Raw genomic sequence first — 18330 nt, 5'->3', positions numbered from 1 at the left:
TGTTGGGACCTTCGTTGGCACCCGGGAAATCCGGAGCCCCTCGGCCTCACTCCCTTCTTCATGTTGTATCTCTGACCTTGACCCTAACCTCTCCTCTACTCTGACCGTAACTGACTTTAGCCACTCACTGTGGACACTGCCAGACTGTCGCAGCGAACAGTTGGGGCACAAAGACTTTAACGTTTCCCGAAGGCCACAGAAGAGGATTATGAGCACAGAGCACAGTCTTGCTCTCCAAGTATCTGTCTGGTGCAGGCAAAGGCAAAGACCAGAGGACGTTCCAACAACATGAATGAGACCAGGGAGCAATGCGTGCCCCTCCCAAACCTTAAAATCCCCAGGCACGCACGCACACGCACATACACACACACACACACACACAGACACAGACACAGACACACACACACACACACACACACACACGGGCTTTCCTAAAAGACACGCTTTTCCTAAGCTTTTCCCCTTTCTGACATTCACAAAACTGTCACTTTGGAGACCCAATAGTGGGGTGACAGTGGTAGAGGCTTTCTGCCCACACATCTTATTTAGAATTCTTTTAAAAAGAGACAAAAGAATTGGCATTTCCTGATGAGTTACCCAGCTCTTGGTCAGAGGTTTCCTGTCTAACATTTCAGCAAGGAATCCCTTTCCTTGTGCAAAACTGAGCCTGGGTAACAACGATCATGAAACAGTCTTTCTAAAAGGGTCCAGCTTCCTGAGCTAGAAGGTTCCCACCGTGGCTTTTTAAATGCTGGACAATATTCTATTCAGCTCGGTTTTTCCTTGGGGGTTTTGCTACATTTATCTAAAATCATGGCAGGTCCTGATTCCTGTTGCAGGAAGGGGGTGGGGGGAAGGAAGTCAGAATCAAACAATCCCGTGTTCCCCCAGATGTGCGTAAGCGAAATGTTCTTACCTGATGAAGGGGACGTGGTACGGACGTACAAAGATATAAAGACAGACGCCCACCAGCTGTGCCGAAGTCAAGAGAATGTACCTATGAGAGCGTGAGATGGCTTTCTGAAGCTGCTCCCCCCACATCTTCCTGTTGGTGGTACTGGAGAAAAGAAGGATGCTGTTGAGTGTGAGCTGGAAGCAGGCTCTCCCACCTATAAACTCCTCTAGCCCTTAGTTGGGTCTTTATTGACGTCATGCTGCCTGCGCTCCTGCACTAGTGCCATGTGAGCCTTAATCCCTGCAATGGGCTATCCGCATATTTCTGGTTGTGTTGTACACATCAAACATGTGCCCCACCCAACCCCTGCCACCTGAACCCCCAGCACAGGGCCTTGCTCATAAGACCTCCATAGAACCAGGTTTTATTATTTGTTCAGAAAGTACCTTGAAATGGACTAGGAAAGAAAGAGTCCTGCTGACCTCACACCAAATGTTAATCCAGTGGTTTTCTTTCCTTTGTTTCTTTCTTACACTCACACACAGGAAACGTGAGTCAGCCCCCGCCCAGCCCGGCCCATGCCCTCGGGGCTCACACATGCCAGCTCGCAGCATGAATCAGCCTGGACTCGTGGCCGAGGCAGCAGCACCCACGGAGCACTGAGCCTATCCCACCCTTCCTTCTATTTCCTTAATCAGCAAAGAGAGAGGAAGGGAGAGGCGTATGTCCGTGAGGTCGTGGTGGGAGCACAGTCAGAATGCAGAAACTCCCGGCTCAGGATCCCACCCCACCGCGCCTGGCCGCCTACCTGGCATTGACGATATTCCCTGCACTCAGTTCCACCATCTCTTCAAACCCCACGGCAAATATGTCAGCTGAGCTGCTGTCATCTGCAGAACAAGCAGAAGACGAGGGAAGTCAGACCCACGGAGGCCTGTGCTGGCCCACGGCCTGGGGGACCCCTCAGACCACGTGGTGAGCTCCACGCGCCAACCTCCTTCCAGCTCCCACTGTGCCCACGGCTCTTCCCTGGCTACATCCTGGGCGTGTCACTAACCTCTCCAAACTCTGCTGCTTGCTCTGCAAAAGGGACGGTAGCGGCCACCTCGCAGGGTGGTCGTAAAGCGTAAATCAGAGAACACGTGTAGAGTGCCTGGACCGATAACTCCCACACGCAGCAGACACCGCCCCCCCCAACCAGACCCTAAGTTGCCAGGGGGCAGAACTGGCTCATACTTGGTTGTGTCCCTCAGTACTTTTCACAGCGCTGGGCCAGCCTTGCTGGGATCATGTCTGACCGTGGTCCTGTCCCAGGGCACTGTTGTCCTGGTGGTCAGAGAAGGGGACATCCAGCCCTGCTTGGGACCCGCTCTGATGAAATCTGCCCCAGAAATGCCTGGTTTACAGGAAGCACAGCGAGCAGAAGGGTTGCTCATCCGTTCTCTCTTTGTCCCCTTTAACAGGGAATCTTAGGTTAACAGAAGCCCCGCAGCCACCTGCCGCCTGCCTCCCGATGTGTCCTGACGCTTAGCCGCCTGAGGCATCCCAGGGACTCGGAACAAGGTCCTCGAGCTACGCTGCCCCCAAGCCCCTGCCACATGCGGACAGCGCACAGAGAGCGGGGACGGGGCTCTGGGCACCGACCCGGACGGCTGTCGATCAAGGTACGTAAGCAGAGCTGACCCCGCCCTCCACCGCACATCAACAGGGAACCGGACCACGAGTCTTTCCAGAATCCAAGCAAGCGGGAAAAAGCGAAACCCCTACGTAAACGCTGACTGGAGAAAAAGTACATGTTGGAATCCTGAGTTCTCAGGCCACTAAATATTACCTTGCACGATAGAAGACAAAAGGTGAGGTGTCAACCCTGGAATTGTTTTATTCTTAAAAGGTACACAGGGAATTCCCTGGCAGTCCAGTGGTTAGAACTCCACACTTTCGCTGCCAAGGGCCTGGGTTCGATCCCTGGTCGGGGTACTAAGATCCCGCAAGCCGCGGCCCAAAAAAAAAAAAACAAACCAAGTGTCTGTGATCTAACCTTCCACAGAGCTTTCTAAACATTCCAAGGAGCGAGAAGGCCAAATACCCAACTTGCCAAGTCCACCTGCGGACGAGGCGAGATGGCGGCTGGGGGTCTGCACTTGTCGCCCTGTCCCGGCCACACTCACCCTGGGATCCAGAGACTCCGGAAGACACGGGCGCGTCCAGCAGCCACTCAGCCAGCTCGGCAGTGCCCAGCAGGTTGCTCCGGAACTGCTTCCCTCCATTCACGTTCCAGGTGCCCACGGCGACGCGCACCGGCTTGAAATTCGTGAACTCCGACTGGCGCTCCGACATGGCTTGCAGGATCCTGGGAGTCACTGTTGGGGGCACAGAAAGGCCATGTTTGCACCCCTATCCCCACGCACCTCCCCCTGAAACATGGCCAGGCTCTCCATCAGAGGGGGATGCACGATCCCATCTATATGGACCAATGGGTGCTCCTTATAAAGGTGCTAAGAGGCTAAAAGCCACCCACGAACACGTTCCTGTGGCACTTCTGCCATAATGTCCCCCCCGCACCCTTCCCCCAACACAGCCACAGAGGCTGCGACGTCAGATCACAGGGAATCTCATCCTCGGCGGGCACGCACGATCCCGTGGGAATTTCATCAAGGGGACACTGCAACTTTCCATATTAAATATACACACACGGAACTTTAAGGGTCTGACACCCATCTTTGCATTTTCCACCTACCAATCCGCATGCCTGAAATGTTTTGTTTTACCTTAGACTTAAGCCTTTAAAAAATCATTACTCTGAGCCAAGTCCATCCTCTTAGATGGCCGAAATACAGTCCATTTTTTAAACTAGGGGCTTAGCCCAAATATCTATCACATTTACTTTGCTATGAAACAAGACTCACTGTCCTACTCAGAGCTTCTTTCCACATTTATTGAGCTGGCCTTGTCTCCAGGGCTGACACAAATGTCACCTGGGCTACCAGAAGCCAAACAGGAGTTCCCCCAATAAAATAATAAAAAATAAAAAAAGTAGAAAAGGGGTGTGAAGTCATTTTAAGCACGGGCAAACTAATTTTTCAAAAACACCAAAAATTTCTAAACCAAGAGTTATACATTTTTCTAAGGAAAAATGCCGGGTCTCCCCTTCTTTTCCATGAGCCCTGTAATGTTTACAGGCTCTACGGATAAGATGCCACTAAAATTTCCCCAAAGAAACCTCTAGCTCACTTACATGTGGAATCTTACACACACACACACACACACACACACAATGAACTCATAGATACAGAGAACAGTTGTCAGAGGTTGGGGTGTGGGTGTGGCGAGGTGGGTGAAGGTGGTCAAAAGGTAGAAACTTCCTGTTAAACAAGTCCTGGGAATATAAGGTACAGCGTGGTGACTACAGTTAACAATATCGCGTTGTATATTTGAAAGGCGCTAAGAGAGTCGTTCTTAAAAGTTCTCATCACAAGAGAAAAAACTGTAACTGTGTGTGGTGATGATGTTAACTAGACTTACTGTGCTAATGATTTTGAAACATATACAAATATCAAATCATTATGTTGTATACCTGAAACTAATGTAATGCTATATATCAAATATATCTCAAGTAAAGAAGAAAGAAAAAAGGAAACCTCTAGCTATTGAGGGAATCATGACAGTCCTGCCCCTGAGAGTGGAAGGTGTCCTCATCCCTGGGAGAGTTCTACAGGGTTCTGGGGCCAGAACAGAAACAGGAGGCCACCCTCATGGAAGACTCCCCACAAATGATACCTGGCAATGGGAACAAGAACCCTTTCAAGCTGAGAAAGATTCCTGGATGAGTTAACACTCAAAGACATCGACTCTGACCCCAGTGGACCCTTCTCCACTTCTCCCCGCCTCTCGGTTTGGAAATGGTGCAAATTAAGAAAGTAGAAGAGTGAGCTCTCACGTGAGTCCAGAAAGCACCGGGAACCACAGTGACAGCTGGTATTGTGGACACAGTTTTTTGTTTGTTTGTTTTTTGTTTGTTTTTTTGAGGTACGCGGGCCTCTCACCGTTGTGGCCTCTCCCATTGCGGAGCACAGGCTCCAGATGCGCAGGCTCAGCGGCCATGGCTCACGGGCCCAGCCGCTCCACGGCACGTGGGATCTTCCCGGACCGGGGCATGAACCCGTGTCCCCTGCACCGGCAGGCGGACTCTCAACCACTGCGCCGCCAGGGAAGCCCTGGGGACACATTTTTATCTTCTGTATATTGTGGTGTCTGACCTTCTGGCTGGGGAGAGACTGCCCCTCCCGGGGCTAAGCCAACTCTCAGACCCAGCCAGAGCCTGTTACACGCAAACAAGCCGCCCAGAGCCGTACCTCCTCCTTCTGGCCGCATGCCCCGGAGGTGACGTTCCTCTGCCTCAATCATCCTAGGACCAAGTCCCATCCAACTAGAGCCCATCCCTAGCCCAAAGCCCCCACGGGTACTCAAACTAGCCAGTCCTACACCTTGCCTGGCCTTCCCTATGGAAACCCCAATCAAGGCTGTGGCCTAAGTGCCCTTCTGCCTCCTGACCACCCTGGCGTCTTCCATGTGGTCCCGAGTGGCATTTCTAGGACCTGTGAGTGTATTAACTTTGTTTCTTCCTGAGCCTCTCCTCTGCCTCCTCGTGGGGCTGCACCCAGCTGAGCATCTCCTAAAATACGAAACACAGTGGCAAGCTGCTTAGATCACTGGTCAGACCATGAGACTGATCACGCTGGAGCCGTAATACAAACAGCAGGCCACCCTCATGGAAGACTCCCCACAAATGAGAGTTGGCAATGGGACCAAGAACGCATTCAAGCTGAGAAAGATTCCTGGATGGGTTAACATTCAAAGACATGGACACTCTGAGAACAGTCAAGGATCAGATCTGAGCACAGAAGCTCCCTCCCGCTGCCCCGCAGCTCAGGGGGCACCTGCCACCCACCATCTGGGATGATGTGAGGGGTGGGAAGGCTGGCTAGCACCCCCAACCACCGCCCTCTGGATCTCCCCAGGCAGAGCGGGAGCCCCTCACCCAGCAGGGCCTGGTTGTCCAGCAGCATCCTTCCTTTGTCCGCAGACTCTTCAGTGTAGACGTCCCCGACCAGCAGCAGCTTGATGGCCTCCTGCTTCACCCCGTCGAAGAAGTTGGACTGGATTGTGCGAGACACAGACCGGGCCCCGTCCTTCAGCTTCCCCACCTGCCACGGGCCGGACGACAGGCCGTGAGAGGGGCCCGCACGGGCACCACCCGCCCCCTGCCCCCGCGGCCTGCCCTTACCTTGGCCTTCCCTTCCAGGGCCCGGCTGCCCGTGAACATCTTGCTCAGGCTGTGCCCGTTCAGAGACCACATGGCTTTGAAGGACTCCACGAAGCGGTCGGCAATGGGCTTTGAATTCAGCCCTAGGCTCTCAAGCTGCAGGTGGAGGACCTGGGAGAGGAGCGGACAGTGGTCACTAACTTCTCACCCGGAAGCTGCCCCGCAGAGGCCCAGGGGACACCACCAGGCACCATCCCCATGAGTTCCTACTCAGAGGGTTGCTGTGGGTGACTCTGTGCCCCCAGAGGACAGGGCACCCTCGCAGCAGAGAATGGGGCTTCTACGGCTCACCCAACTTTACCTATACTTCACCCAGCCCTCCTCTGACACCCTCCCCCTCCCTCCCCCATACTACCCGCAAAACAGGACAGCAAGGGATGGACGGCAGGCAGCGCGGACCCCACTCCTCCTCCCAGCGGTCAGCCAGGACAGGCCACCCAGGCAGCAGACCACAGGCTTCAAACTCCCTCCCAGGCTTCAAACCCAGCCTCATCTCAGGCGGTCTCACCCTGCCTTCCTCTAAGGGAACGTTCACGATAATCACTACCCACGGCTACCGTTTCTCCTTTGGGCCATGGTAGCACCTTTGGGCCACCATGTCCGGGGTGCATTCCAAAGAGTGTGTGAAAGTGTGCCTGTGATAGGCCAAAGGTATCTCACGGCATCGGCAAGCCAGCTACCCAGGGAGACCTCTCTCTAGATGCCGGACACGTCACTGTCCCCTCCCCACAGTGGGAACGTCAGCCCAGTGAGGCCTCCCTCATCTTGCCGACAAGGGTGCTGAGCCCAGCCCATCCCCCTGAAGGCACAGGACAGGACACAGACGGCCCGAGAGACAGACCTCGAGGGCGATGAAGCTCTGCACCGTGTTGGTTCGGTCCAGGCAGTCAAGACAGTTCATCCGCAAAGTGCCTTTCTGAAAACTTTGGGAAACAACACACACAAGTTACAAGTTCTGCTGGAAGGAGCACTGCCCGTGGCACAACGGCCCATCTGACTGCAGGTCCCCAAGGAGCCTCGTCCCGAGAAAGAACCCCTCACCTCCTGTCTGGTAGGCCGCCTGCCAACTAGAGCCCACCCGGGCAGCCCAAAGCCACCAGAGTTACTCAGCCCGGTGGATCCTAAGCTGTTTGTCTTCCCCACGGAAACCCCAGCGGGGGCTCCCCAGCGGTACACGGCGCGGTGGGTCCCAGCACTGCTGGAGGGGTGGCCGAGTCCAGAGCGCGCTCTCGGCAGCCTGCACACCAGGGCCGTCACAAAGACAGTCAAATCTCGTTGTCACCCTAGTCACGTTCTAGAAAGTTGCGTGAACCGTTAGCGAACTGAACTGTCAGCAAAGCAGCAGCCGCGGAGCCACTGCTCCTGGGGGGCTATGTTCCCGTGAGCCTCTACTCGCGTATTTTCATCGACTAATCCATACATAACCTTGTTTTATGTGTGTCTCTGTTTAAAGACACATAATTTAATATATATTGTTGATTCATCCACAATCAAGTCTTGGCCATCAGCGCTGTAACTCGTGCCTGAACGAACACACGTACTCTCTCCCTGAGGCACGTCACACCCTTCCTGGGCTTAGGACCCTGGACAGCACTTAGCACCACGCCTGGGGGGGGGCATTTTAAGCAGTGAAATCTCCGACAAGATGCACAAAATAGCGAAGACGTGGCACTCTGCAGACGGTACGGGAACACCTGTTTGCAGGGGAGTTGAAACAAGAAGGCCGAGCGGGGCCCGGCCCCACCTCAGCCGGGAACGTGCACGGCAGGCGCCTCGACTTTCTCACTGTTCTGAGCAGGTCTGGTGAGTGACCGTGAACGCTCCAGGAGTTTGGGGTCACAAATAAACTTCAGCAAGTGGGCAAATCTGCAAATATGGAATCGCAGAAACTGGACTTCCTTCTCCTCCACTCTGAGCAGGGAATCCACATCCCAGTTCCCTTAGGCAATCGGGTTTATGCCAGCTGCCCCCCTTCACTCCTGCTAATTTTCATCACAGTTCGGATGATAAGTTATACGGTCACCATGGCTCCACCGTTTAACCCGGTCCCCGCCATCAGTCCATTTTGCCAGAAAACCATGATTTATCATCTGCTCACAAAATTCACAAGCATCTCCAATTGTGGGAAGGGAAAGGAGAAGGCCAGAATCCAAGGTGCCCGATATCACCGAGCCCGCGGCCCCAGAAACTGCAAGTGTAGGAGCGGCGAGGGAGGGCGCGCTCCTGGCAGAGCCCCTGCCACTCGGCAGCTCACCCGGCGGGACGACAAGATGCAGGTGAGACTCACCGTGGACTTACATTCTTGCCCCTGGCAAACACATCAAAGTCATCCCAGTGCAGCTTCAACTGTGGCCTCAGCAGGTTCTCCAATTTCTCTAGCTTCCCGCCTTTGGCAAACTGATGGAAGTCAAAGTTGATCATAGGCGTGTCGCCAGCGTGGCAAGAAGCCCAGAGCAGCTTCTGAAAGGGGACGGAAGGGAGAGGGTGGCAGGGCATCTGAGCGGCCAACTGTGTCACTCGACACGGTGCAGGGCTTAGCTTGAAGGCTTACGGTGGACCCTGTGGTTTACCAGCCCCGACCCGGAAAGGGCAGCACAGAACAAAGGCCCTGGGGCCAAAACCACAAAGAGCCTCTTGCCTGCAGAAGGGCACAAGGTCCACCTTGGACAAAAGACAGCCAGAGTGGGTGTGGCTCCCCGGGGCAGCCCAGGGCCCTGCACCAACATCACCTCCCAGAGGGCTCTCTGGAGGACGCCCACGGGGAAGGACTGCTCTGTTCTGCAGGCACCCGAGTGCCACAGGCACACCAGGTACAGGGCAGCACAGCAGGCTGCGGAGCTCATAATCCAGCTCCTGTTGCCCTGGTAACCAGTCCCGCCCTGACAAGGCAAGACTCCGGGAGGGTGTGCTCAGAGGCGGCCAGGTCCCTCGGCAAGTCCTCCAGGCCGCCCAGTGAGGGGAGGCGCAGCCCAGTGAAACTCCAGGGTGGGGGAGACAGGGGCTCAGGGCCCACTCGGGCCCGGGGCCAGCACGTGAGCTGGACTGAAGGCGGAGCCAGACGTGAGGAAGCACGGCCAGTGGGTGCCTGGCAGGCATGGTGCCCTGGCCGAGGTCTGCCTTCCACACCAGGAGCCTCAGCCAGCAACTCCTCAGCACCCTCACCAGGCAGCCCCGGGGCGAAGGATGAACCACTGCCTTCCCAGCGCACCCAGCCTCGGGCCGCCAACCACACCCTCCCATGCGGCTTCAGGTCAGCCTTGTCCAGCATTTGCCCAGCCAGAGACGAGTGGCTCTGAAGGACTAGAAGGGCTTCAGGCCATCTGGTCCCGAGGACTCTGAGCGCCCGTCCCTCCTGAGCTAGAACGCAAGTCAGCGCCCCGCTGCCGTCATCAGGAAGGTCTTGCTGGGAAGCAGTCGGCCAGGCTGAAGCATTCACACTCGGGGGCTTCACGATCTGGAGCAAGTGCCTGGCCCCTGTGGCCTGATAACCACGGGTCACAGGCCGGCTGCCTGTGCGTGGCCCTCAGCGTGGCAGAGCTGACAGGCTGAGGGAGCGCCTTCTATGTGATACCCCAGTTGGGACCATGACCCAGGTCTCTCCAGGTAAGGTCCACCTCTTACCTCCTACCTGCCCAGGGGTCTGGTCTCCCCTGCTGGGCCAGAGGCCTGCAGTCACCTCCTGCCTTTCCAGCGCAGGGGCCCACCAGCTGATGGGGGCGTGCTGAGGACACCTTCTCCCCAACATCAAGGCATAAAGGGGAAAAGTTCTTGAGGGTTTTTTTTCCCCTTCTTCTTCCTTAAAATAAACTGCCCGCACGGCTGCCAAGATGGGTGGCAGCGGAGATGCTTCCCGAGCTTGTTGCCAGTAGCAACAAACCAAACAGGAAAAGCAGGTCTGGCCAAGTGAAACTGGCCACCAGCAAGTCTCAGCTCCAAGCACATGGCTTCCCTAAACAGAGGGAAATGAGCGCCCAGCTGGATTCAGCTTCTACTGGCCAGGGGCCAGGACCACAGGGAACACTCTTCCCGTGAAGGGAGGTGTGACTTCAAACTCTCTCCATAAGGGGCTTCCTTGAGCTCTGAACAACCACAGGGTTTTTTTCCCATTCAGCAGGGAACATGGACTGCTGGGAAAGGACTGTGGAGGCCCACAGCCCACAGCTCATTCTGCAGCTTGGCCTACAGTAGACCGAATACACGTGGGAGCACTGGGAACAGAGAGATGCAGGCGAGGTGGGCGGAGCCTTTTGCTCACGGCTCCCTCCCCGCCCAGGGTTTCTCCACGCATCTCCCTTGAACGTGTGCCGGAAGCCGCGGGGAGCCCACGGAAAGCTGGACACAGGAAGCAGCTCTCAGGGGCAGCCCACACAAGGATGGATGACTTGAAGGCTCCATGTTCACCGGAGGAAATTATCTAGGGTTGCTTGCTTTAAAGCGAGGCACAAGTGCCCTGCGGGTGTCTGTGTGAACGTGCCACAAGGTGCTGGCCAGCAGCTGGGCCAGACCAACAAGGGAAGAGGGAACTCTGGCTCCCCGAGCAGGTCAGAGATGCGTGGGGTGAAGCCCAAACGTATGTGTGCACGTGCATGCATGTGTGCGTTCACGCGTGTGTGTGTCCGTCCAAGAGAGCCAGGGAAAGGCCTGGCCACCCTGAGTGGTCGATGCCCCAGTGGGGAGCAGTGGAGGAAATGCACCTGGAGATGGGAGATGCTCTGTTTTCATTTTGAGCAAATTCTCCCAACCATTGCTGTACAAAAATTAAACTGCATTTGTCAGTAGCCCGAATCACCTGATGCAGAAGCTCTGATGGAAAAAGCCTCCCCCGACGTGGGGAAAGCAGGGCTGTTGTCCCCAGTCCCCATGGAAGCCCACCCTGAGCAGGGGCCCCTCGGCTCCCTCACTCCCTGCCCTCCCAGGCGGGGAAGCCAGGTACCTTGAAGGCTCTGTTGAGCACCTCCTCTCCGCCTCTGCTCCCCAGCAGGTTCACGACCACTTGCTTCCCATATTGCTCCTTGAGAAGCACCATGTGCCTGCAACAGAGCAGGGCCACGCATGATGCCATGTCCCCGCGACACACGCTGACGGCCCCGTCCTTGAGGGGACCTGCCAGGCACTGGAGGTCCTGGATGAGCTGTTCCCCACGAAAGGCACTGGCCAAGAGTACACAGCACATCAAACTTCTAAACACACGTGGTATCAGGTGGAGGATACGCTGGACTTTCTGTAAAGTCCTCCATTAAACCCAGAACAGCTAACCTGGCCTTTCATTAACAGGGCCTTAGAAAGGTGACGTGCGTATCTCTGAAGTTAATCCACTTCACTTGGTACCTCCTAAGAACTAGAAAAACTGGTGGGAGAAGCATCAACCTCAGGGTCCAATTTTTTCATCTAAGTGCTGCATTTCGTGATGTTTAACCTCAACCAGAAGGTATAATGAAATTTCGGTCTTAGGAAAGTTCTTTGTATACCAGAGACTATTTTTAAATACATACATTGAAATAGCAGGGAGAGACTCTAATATTTGTCTTTTACCAGCAGCTTTTGAAAAGTAACTTTATAATTTTAATACTGTTAGAAATATTTAAATGTAGTTTTTTTAAAAAGGGGAAATACACAATGCAAAAAGCAAATGTAAAATTAATTTAATACTACAATCTTAACATCTAACACGAGAAAAAAATAACACACCACAATGTTAAAAGTGGTAGAATTTTATGTGATTTTAAGTTCTTTCCTTCTTTTAAACATTTTTTGTACTTTCCAAATTTCTACAGTAACATGTTTGTCCCATAAATGGAATTTTTTAAAGTTAATTATCACAAAAGAACCATTTTTAGCCCAATAAGAGAAAAAAGGGACTCTCTTACTAACTCGGAGGGACAGCACTGCGCAGACGAATGTGGATCCTGAAGTGGGCAGTTTATGTCCCTCTGCAGACAGCTGAAGACAAGCTCCGCCCCCATGAAGAAGCATTCTCCCAGGGCCATGCTCCTGGCAGCCCTGCCCTGTCTGCCGTCCCTCCCAGGGGGAGGATGCAGGGCTGGGTCAAATCTGGGAGATCAGGGCCTCCTCACAGCCGGTAGGCTGTGCACGGCCCCTGGAGCCATGCTATGTGGAAGCCCCGGGGGAAGGTGCCAGAAGAAACAACATGTGTGGCCTGGCCCCTCCGGGCTCTTTTGGTTCCACCTCCCCGGAGAAGGTGCATCCTGGCCTGAGGTCTGACAGGTGCAGACAGAGCAGGCCCTGCTCAGGTGGGGAGTCTGAGCTGCTCAGCACTGAGTGTGCCCTGTGTGTAACATGCTAATTAGGGGGGCTGGTGTCACCAATCTTAAGGTAAATAAGAAGGCTGCAAGCAAATTTAAAGTCCAAATGAAGCTTCGGCTAGAATGATTCAAACATTTTAAAAAATTACTTTGAGGACTTCCTTGGTGGTGCAGTGGTTAAGAATCCGCCTGCCAATGCAGGGGACATGGGGTCGAGCCCTGGTCCGGGAAGACCCCACATGCTGCGGAGCAACTAAGCCCATGCGCCACAACTACTGAGCCTGCGCTCTAGAGCCCACAAGCCACAACTACTGAAACCCGTGCGCCTTGAGCCTGTGTTCTGCAACAAGAGAAGCCACCGCAATGAGAAGCCTGTGCACCGCAATGAAGAGTAGCCCCTGCTCGCCGCAACTAGAGAAAGCCCACACGCAGCAACGAAGACCCAATGAAGCAAAAAAAAAAAAAAAAAAAGAACTATGTATAAGTCAGAATCTTTTCTAGAACTATACATAGAAAACTAACTAACAGTGGGAATTGGGAGTTAGGGTACTTCTACGTCTTCCTTTATACCTTTCCACACTGTGACTTTTTAAAGCCTGGGAATATGTTACCTTAAAAACACAAACAAACCAGCTTAGAAATATCCTACAGTTTAGATGATCCCTTATTAACCAGGACAAATGGATAAAGCTTCAATGCAGAAGGAACTGATAAGATAAAATAATTGCAAAGTGTTACCTGAGCATTTATGAATGAACCTTCACGGAAAACTGAAAGCAAGTAAACATTCCATTTTGTAAGCTGCCTTTTTGTATAAAGAACCAAAGTAAAAAGCAGATTCAGATTCCAGATTTGGGGTCTCCCATTTCCCATGGCACCCTGGCTCCTGTACTACTGTCTGATGGGAGGAAGGACAACAGACTTCGGATGCGGCCGGAGGACCCTACCTGTCGAAAGCAGGGGCGTTGGCTTCCAGGCCTCTGTTGAGTCTCAGATGATGGGAACCCACCTAAATCAAAGAGAAAGGACACCGGTGACTCCTCCCACCCTGCGAACCCAGTACGCGATGGCCTTCCCACTCGCCCTCTTGCTGCCAGCCAGGCCACAAGTAGGAGCCACTCGGCCCCTCCATGGCCAATGTACAGCTCAGGACGGCCGGGCCCTGAACGCAGGTGCTGCAGCCTGCGCCTGGCTCTGCTTCAGCCCGCGCCTGGCTCTGCTTCAGCCCCGTCCTAACTGCAGCATGGACCACGCCGGCTGGGCTCTGCTACAAACAGAAGACAAACTTCAGGGTAAGACCACGAGGCCCACATCAGATCCACAAACCCTTCTGTGGTACGGAGGTGAGGCTAAGCCAATCGGGAGAAAGAAACCGCTTCCAGCCTCTTCTGCAACTCCAGGGATCTTGACTGCCCCTAAAATCTGAGCTGTCATGACTACCTGCAAACGACCTTGCCTTATTGTTTAGAACTACCTATTTAACACTGGAAGCTTAAAAAACAAACTTAAAACTACTTATTGTTATTGCCTGAGGGGACTCTCTCTGAACAGACCTGGGACAATCTGAACATCGAATGATATAAGGACATAGGGAGGGTGGGAGGGACGGAGACGCAAGAGGGAAGAGATACAGGGACATATGTATAACTGATTCACTTTGTTATAAAGCAGAAACTAACACACCATTGTAAAGCAATTATACTCCAATAAAAACGTTAAAAAATAAATAAATAATGTAAGGACAGCAGTGGATTATAACCTGATGAATAAAATAGGAATCCATGAATCTATACAGATGAGAGCTGGATGGATGGGTGGATGAGTGGATGGACAGATGGATGGGTGGGCAGGTGCATGGGTAGGTGGCTGCCTGGGTAGATGGCTAGCCGGGGGGCACGTGTGGGACAGGGAGAAGAGAGGGTTCTTCCTTACGGAAAATACCAACTGATAAACATGGAGGGAGTGGTGGAAAATCATCATCTTATATCAATCATAGTAAAAAATTATTCAGCAAAAATCATCCATTGGCCATATATCTTGGGGGGAAATTTGATGAGGAGGAGGGCACTTGCATGGTCTCAAAGTGTCTCCATAAATCACTTGTTAGTTGAAAAGTAAAACATATTGGGCTTCCCTGGTGGCGCAGTGGTTGAGAGTCCGCCTGCCGATGCAGGGGACACGGGTTCGTGCCCTGGTCCGGGAAGATCCCACATGCCGCGGAGCGGCTGGGCCCGTGAGCCATGGCCGCTGAGCCTGCCCGTCCGGAGCCTGTGCTCCGCAGCGGGAGAGGCCACAACAGTGAGAGGCCCGCGTACCACAAAAAAACAACAACACATATTAAGCATAAGTGGAGAAACTGAAGAACACCTTGTCCAAGCTTTCAAAACTAACATCACTAATGAGGGGCAGAGGGACACTGGGGACTTCCAGATGGGAAGGACCTCTGAGAAGGACACGGTCGATCGGCATTCTGGCCAGGAATCAGTACCCCGAGCCTGGTCATAATGAAATATCAGGAAACCCCCAAATGAGGAACATTCAATTTACAGAAAAAGAAGACCTACATTCTCCAAAAACATCAACTTCAGGAAAGACAGAAAGGCAGAGGAACTGGTCCAGATTAAAGGAGACTGGAAACGTGAGAACTAAATACAGGATGTGATGCTGGCCTGGATCCCGGACTGAAGGGGGAAAGGAGCCACGATGGACACTAATTACTGAGAAAATTGATAAACCTGGAATATAGGCTGCAGATCTGATTAAAGTCCTGTGTCCACGTTAAATTTCCTGAATGTGTACCTACCCTGTGGTGATGTAAGAGAATATATTTGCTCCTTGGGAAAACATCCTGAAACATTAACAAGTAAACAGACTAAACAGATGTATGCAACCTACTCTCAAGTGATTCAGAAATAAATAAAGCATAGGTGTGTGTGGCAAGATGTTAACATTTAGTGAATCCGGGTAATGATGTGTAAGGGTCCTTTCAACACCGTTCTTACAACTTTTCTGTAGGTCTGAAATCATTTCAAGATAAAAAGTTTCTTCAAATGTACTGCTCAGTTTTGCTTGGTATTGAAGGTTGTAAGAGTGGTGTCCTTGGATTCATCCATACCATCAGATGTAGATATTACTGAACATGGGAGAAGCATTATTTTATGACCCTTAACGCTGCAGATAATACCTCTGTCCCTCTCCACACGTGAGGAAAGTACCCATCTAGAAAACTAGTGTCTCAGCAATAGATTTAGAAATTACTGGCATTGGGTTTGTCCACATAAATGACTCTACAAATAAAGTCTGTAGTCCCTTCTGGTCCTAAGAAACGTTGGTCACGAAGGAAATGAGCCAGTAAAGTAAGGCATCGAAAAGGAGGCATCTTGCTCTTAACTGTGGGTGCTCCTAAGAAAGGCTCAACCCAAACACCTTCATCTTGTGTGTATTCTGCCCTCCCTTCCTGATGGCCATTGACACCTGGCTGACGAAATGCCAGTGACTTAACCCCCAAAACCATCACAGCCCCTGAGTTCCCAGAAGACGGTCATGTCCTGCACCCAAGGCAGGTCAGCCCGTCTTTCTTCTGAACTTACAAGGAAGGTGCCGGCGGAAAGCGAGTCCACGCTCCTCCAGCCACCCTCTGAGGGGACCCTGAGCCCCGGGGGCCACTTGCTCCACGTCTGCCTGTCAGTCACCGCAAGAAATCCCCCCTGGCTTCAGGAAGAAGGTACGGCTGTTTTCAGACTCACTCCCATGGGAGCAAGTAAGAGAATCAGAAAATGGTTCGGGGCTCAGAAGCTCCATCTCTGGCTCTAAACTTCCCCTGAGATAAGAATTACCTAAGTCCCGTTACGAACTGCATAACCCATGCAGGTCTGAGTTAGTGAGCCTGACACCTGGGGTCCACACGGCACCGGGTGCTGTGGAGATGGCAAAGGGACGGGAGACCCTGAATTCCCGTCCCTGGCTGACTCCCACCAACTGGGTCACTGTGCAAAGACCCCAAAACACACGTAAGTGTTTCTAGCGAGTCTGCACGACTGCATCTGCAGGACTCGGGGAAGCTGGGGGCCAGTCAGGAGGCAGCAGCCCACAGCAGGAGAGGACACGGCCCAGCCCCGGGACAGGGCACGGCCCTTCGGATGCCTCGGCCCTTTCTCCCTCACCCAGACTCTCTGTGTGGACAGGGCAAGGAAGGACCCTTGGAGGCGTGTTCCCATCCCCACAGCAGTCAGTCCAACGTCACTGCTGATGACACTAAGGGCACCACCCACAGTGAATGACCAGGGCAGTAAATGGGCAGAAAGGATCCCTGACTTCAGTGGTTCTCAAAGTGTGGTCCCCGGACCGGCAGCATCAGTGTGCCCTGAGAGCTTGTTAGAAATGCAGATTTGAGGGCCCACCTCAGACCTACTGAATGAAGGTCTCCAGGGGTGGGGCCAGGAACCTGTGTTTTAACAAGTACCCAGGTGACTCCTGCACAAGGTGGCTCACATATGCACACACACGCCCCCCAGGCTACAGTCTGAGAGGTGCTGGTTTCCACCTAATCATCGTCGTCGTTCCCTTTTTGCTGGGGGTTTGAATGCCTGTGAGGGGACAAGGCAGCGGGACGAGAGCAGCCCGGGGGTCTGTGTCTACACCCGCACACAGGGCACCCTGCCCACAGCCATGTCCCCCCGCCTCCTAAGTGGACGGGGCGTGGGCAGAAGGGGGGCCTCGGACACTCTCCGGGAGGTCATTCGTCCATCAGCTCGACAACCCGTTAGTCCAGCTGCCTAAGGCCGCACGTCCCGACGCTGACCTGCATCTCTCCTCTCTGGTGTCACCTAGTCCTGAGGCCACAGTCTGTCAGAGCCTCAGGGAGCAGCTTCACGCGGGGCTGAAATGAAACCACTGCTGGCCCCGGCACTCAGTAACTGACCGCGCTGCTTTTTTTAGTCTCCTTCCTCCCCCGGCCAGGTGGACATCAGCCATTCACTCCTGTCTGGTCCCTAAAGTCAGAGGTTCAATCCCAAAGATTCCAGGCTGAGCCGGAGGGAGTGGCTGGAAGAATAATGCCTGGCTGAGTCCACACAGAGCCTCCCTGAGCACTTGAGAGGGTCCCAGGGCCACAGACAGCATCTCCGAACCTCTCCCTCCCCCTCCATGGCCTCCCCTAGTTAAAGCCAGCGTCTCTGATATGGATCCATGCCAGCGTCCCACCTGGTGTCCTTACCTTCCATCTTCTTCCTCCAAACTCCAAAGCTTACTTAGGCCTCATCACCCACCCCCTGAACCCTTTGGCGCAGCGTCCAGAGCGCACAGAGCCAGCTCCTTCCGGCTCACAAGCCACGGCACGCACACCTCTTCCCAGCTCCGAGTTCAAGCTGTTGGCTTGAAATCAGCTCTGATGGGAGTATTTACACCACGGAAATGGGCAAATGCTACAAACCCAAACTTCTCCCTCCTGGCCCCAAAAAAACTGTTTTACCAGCATAACCTTGAGTGATTCCCAAGCCTTCTGCACATTGGAGTCATCTAAGGGTCTTCAAAACAGTACCGATGCCTGCTCCCACCCGTAGACGTGCTGATGTAACTGGGATGGCATGCACCTCGAGTGCCAGGAATTTTATGCGCTGCCCAGGTGATTCTAATGTGCAGCAGTTTGGCCACCACCGGGGTAAAAGTCAAACTCCTTAGCGTAACATACAAAACCCATGTTCATCTGGGCCTCGCCGGCCTCTCCAGTCTCACCTTTCACCACGACCCCTGTCCCCCATGCCCGGGCTGCAGGGAGCAGAGCCAGCACAGGTCCCCAGATGTGCTCTGACGCAGCGGTTGCAACACCTGCATCTGTGGTTCCCTCTGCA

At 53.5% G+C, this 18330-nt stretch overlaps 1 protein-coding gene across 13 annotated transcripts in view; it reads right to left on the bottom strand.

Moving 5' to 3' along the window:
* The window catches only part of SYNJ2 (synaptojanin 2), a 113592-nt gene that overhangs the window by 37889 nt on the left and 57373 nt on the right, over positions 1–18330 (bottom strand). For 12 of the 13 annotated variants that reach the window (XR_013830791.1, XR_013830792.1, XR_013830793.1 and 9 more), the window contains 9 exons: positions 13429–13490; positions 11152–11248; positions 8506–8678; positions 7060–7141; positions 6180–6329; positions 5934–6099; positions 3064–3255; positions 1704–1785; positions 917–1057 (listed from right to left, as the gene is read on the bottom strand). Coding sequence is in view for 4 of the 13 variants with exons in the window: in XM_079939355.1 (XP_079795481.1) it covers positions 917–1057; positions 1704–1785; positions 3064–3255; positions 5934–6099; positions 6180–6329; positions 7060–7141; positions 8506–8678; positions 11152–11248; positions 13429–13490 (1145 nt within the window). In the remaining 9 variants the exon portion in view is untranslated. The remainder of the gene's footprint in view (positions 1–916; positions 1058–1703; positions 1786–3063; positions 3256–5933; positions 6100–6179; positions 6330–7059; positions 7142–8505; positions 8679–11151; positions 11249–13428; positions 13491–18330) is intronic. The other variant, XR_013830795.1, reaches the window with a different exon arrangement.

Source organism: Stenella coeruleoalba, assembly GCF_951394435.1.
Source record: "Stenella coeruleoalba genome assembly, chromosome: 12".
Classification (NCBI taxonomy): Eukaryota; Metazoa; Chordata; class Mammalia; order Artiodactyla; family Delphinidae; genus Stenella; species Stenella coeruleoalba.
Note: the sequence above shows the minus strand (reverse complement) of the source record. Positions and strands in the feature narration are given on the sequence as shown.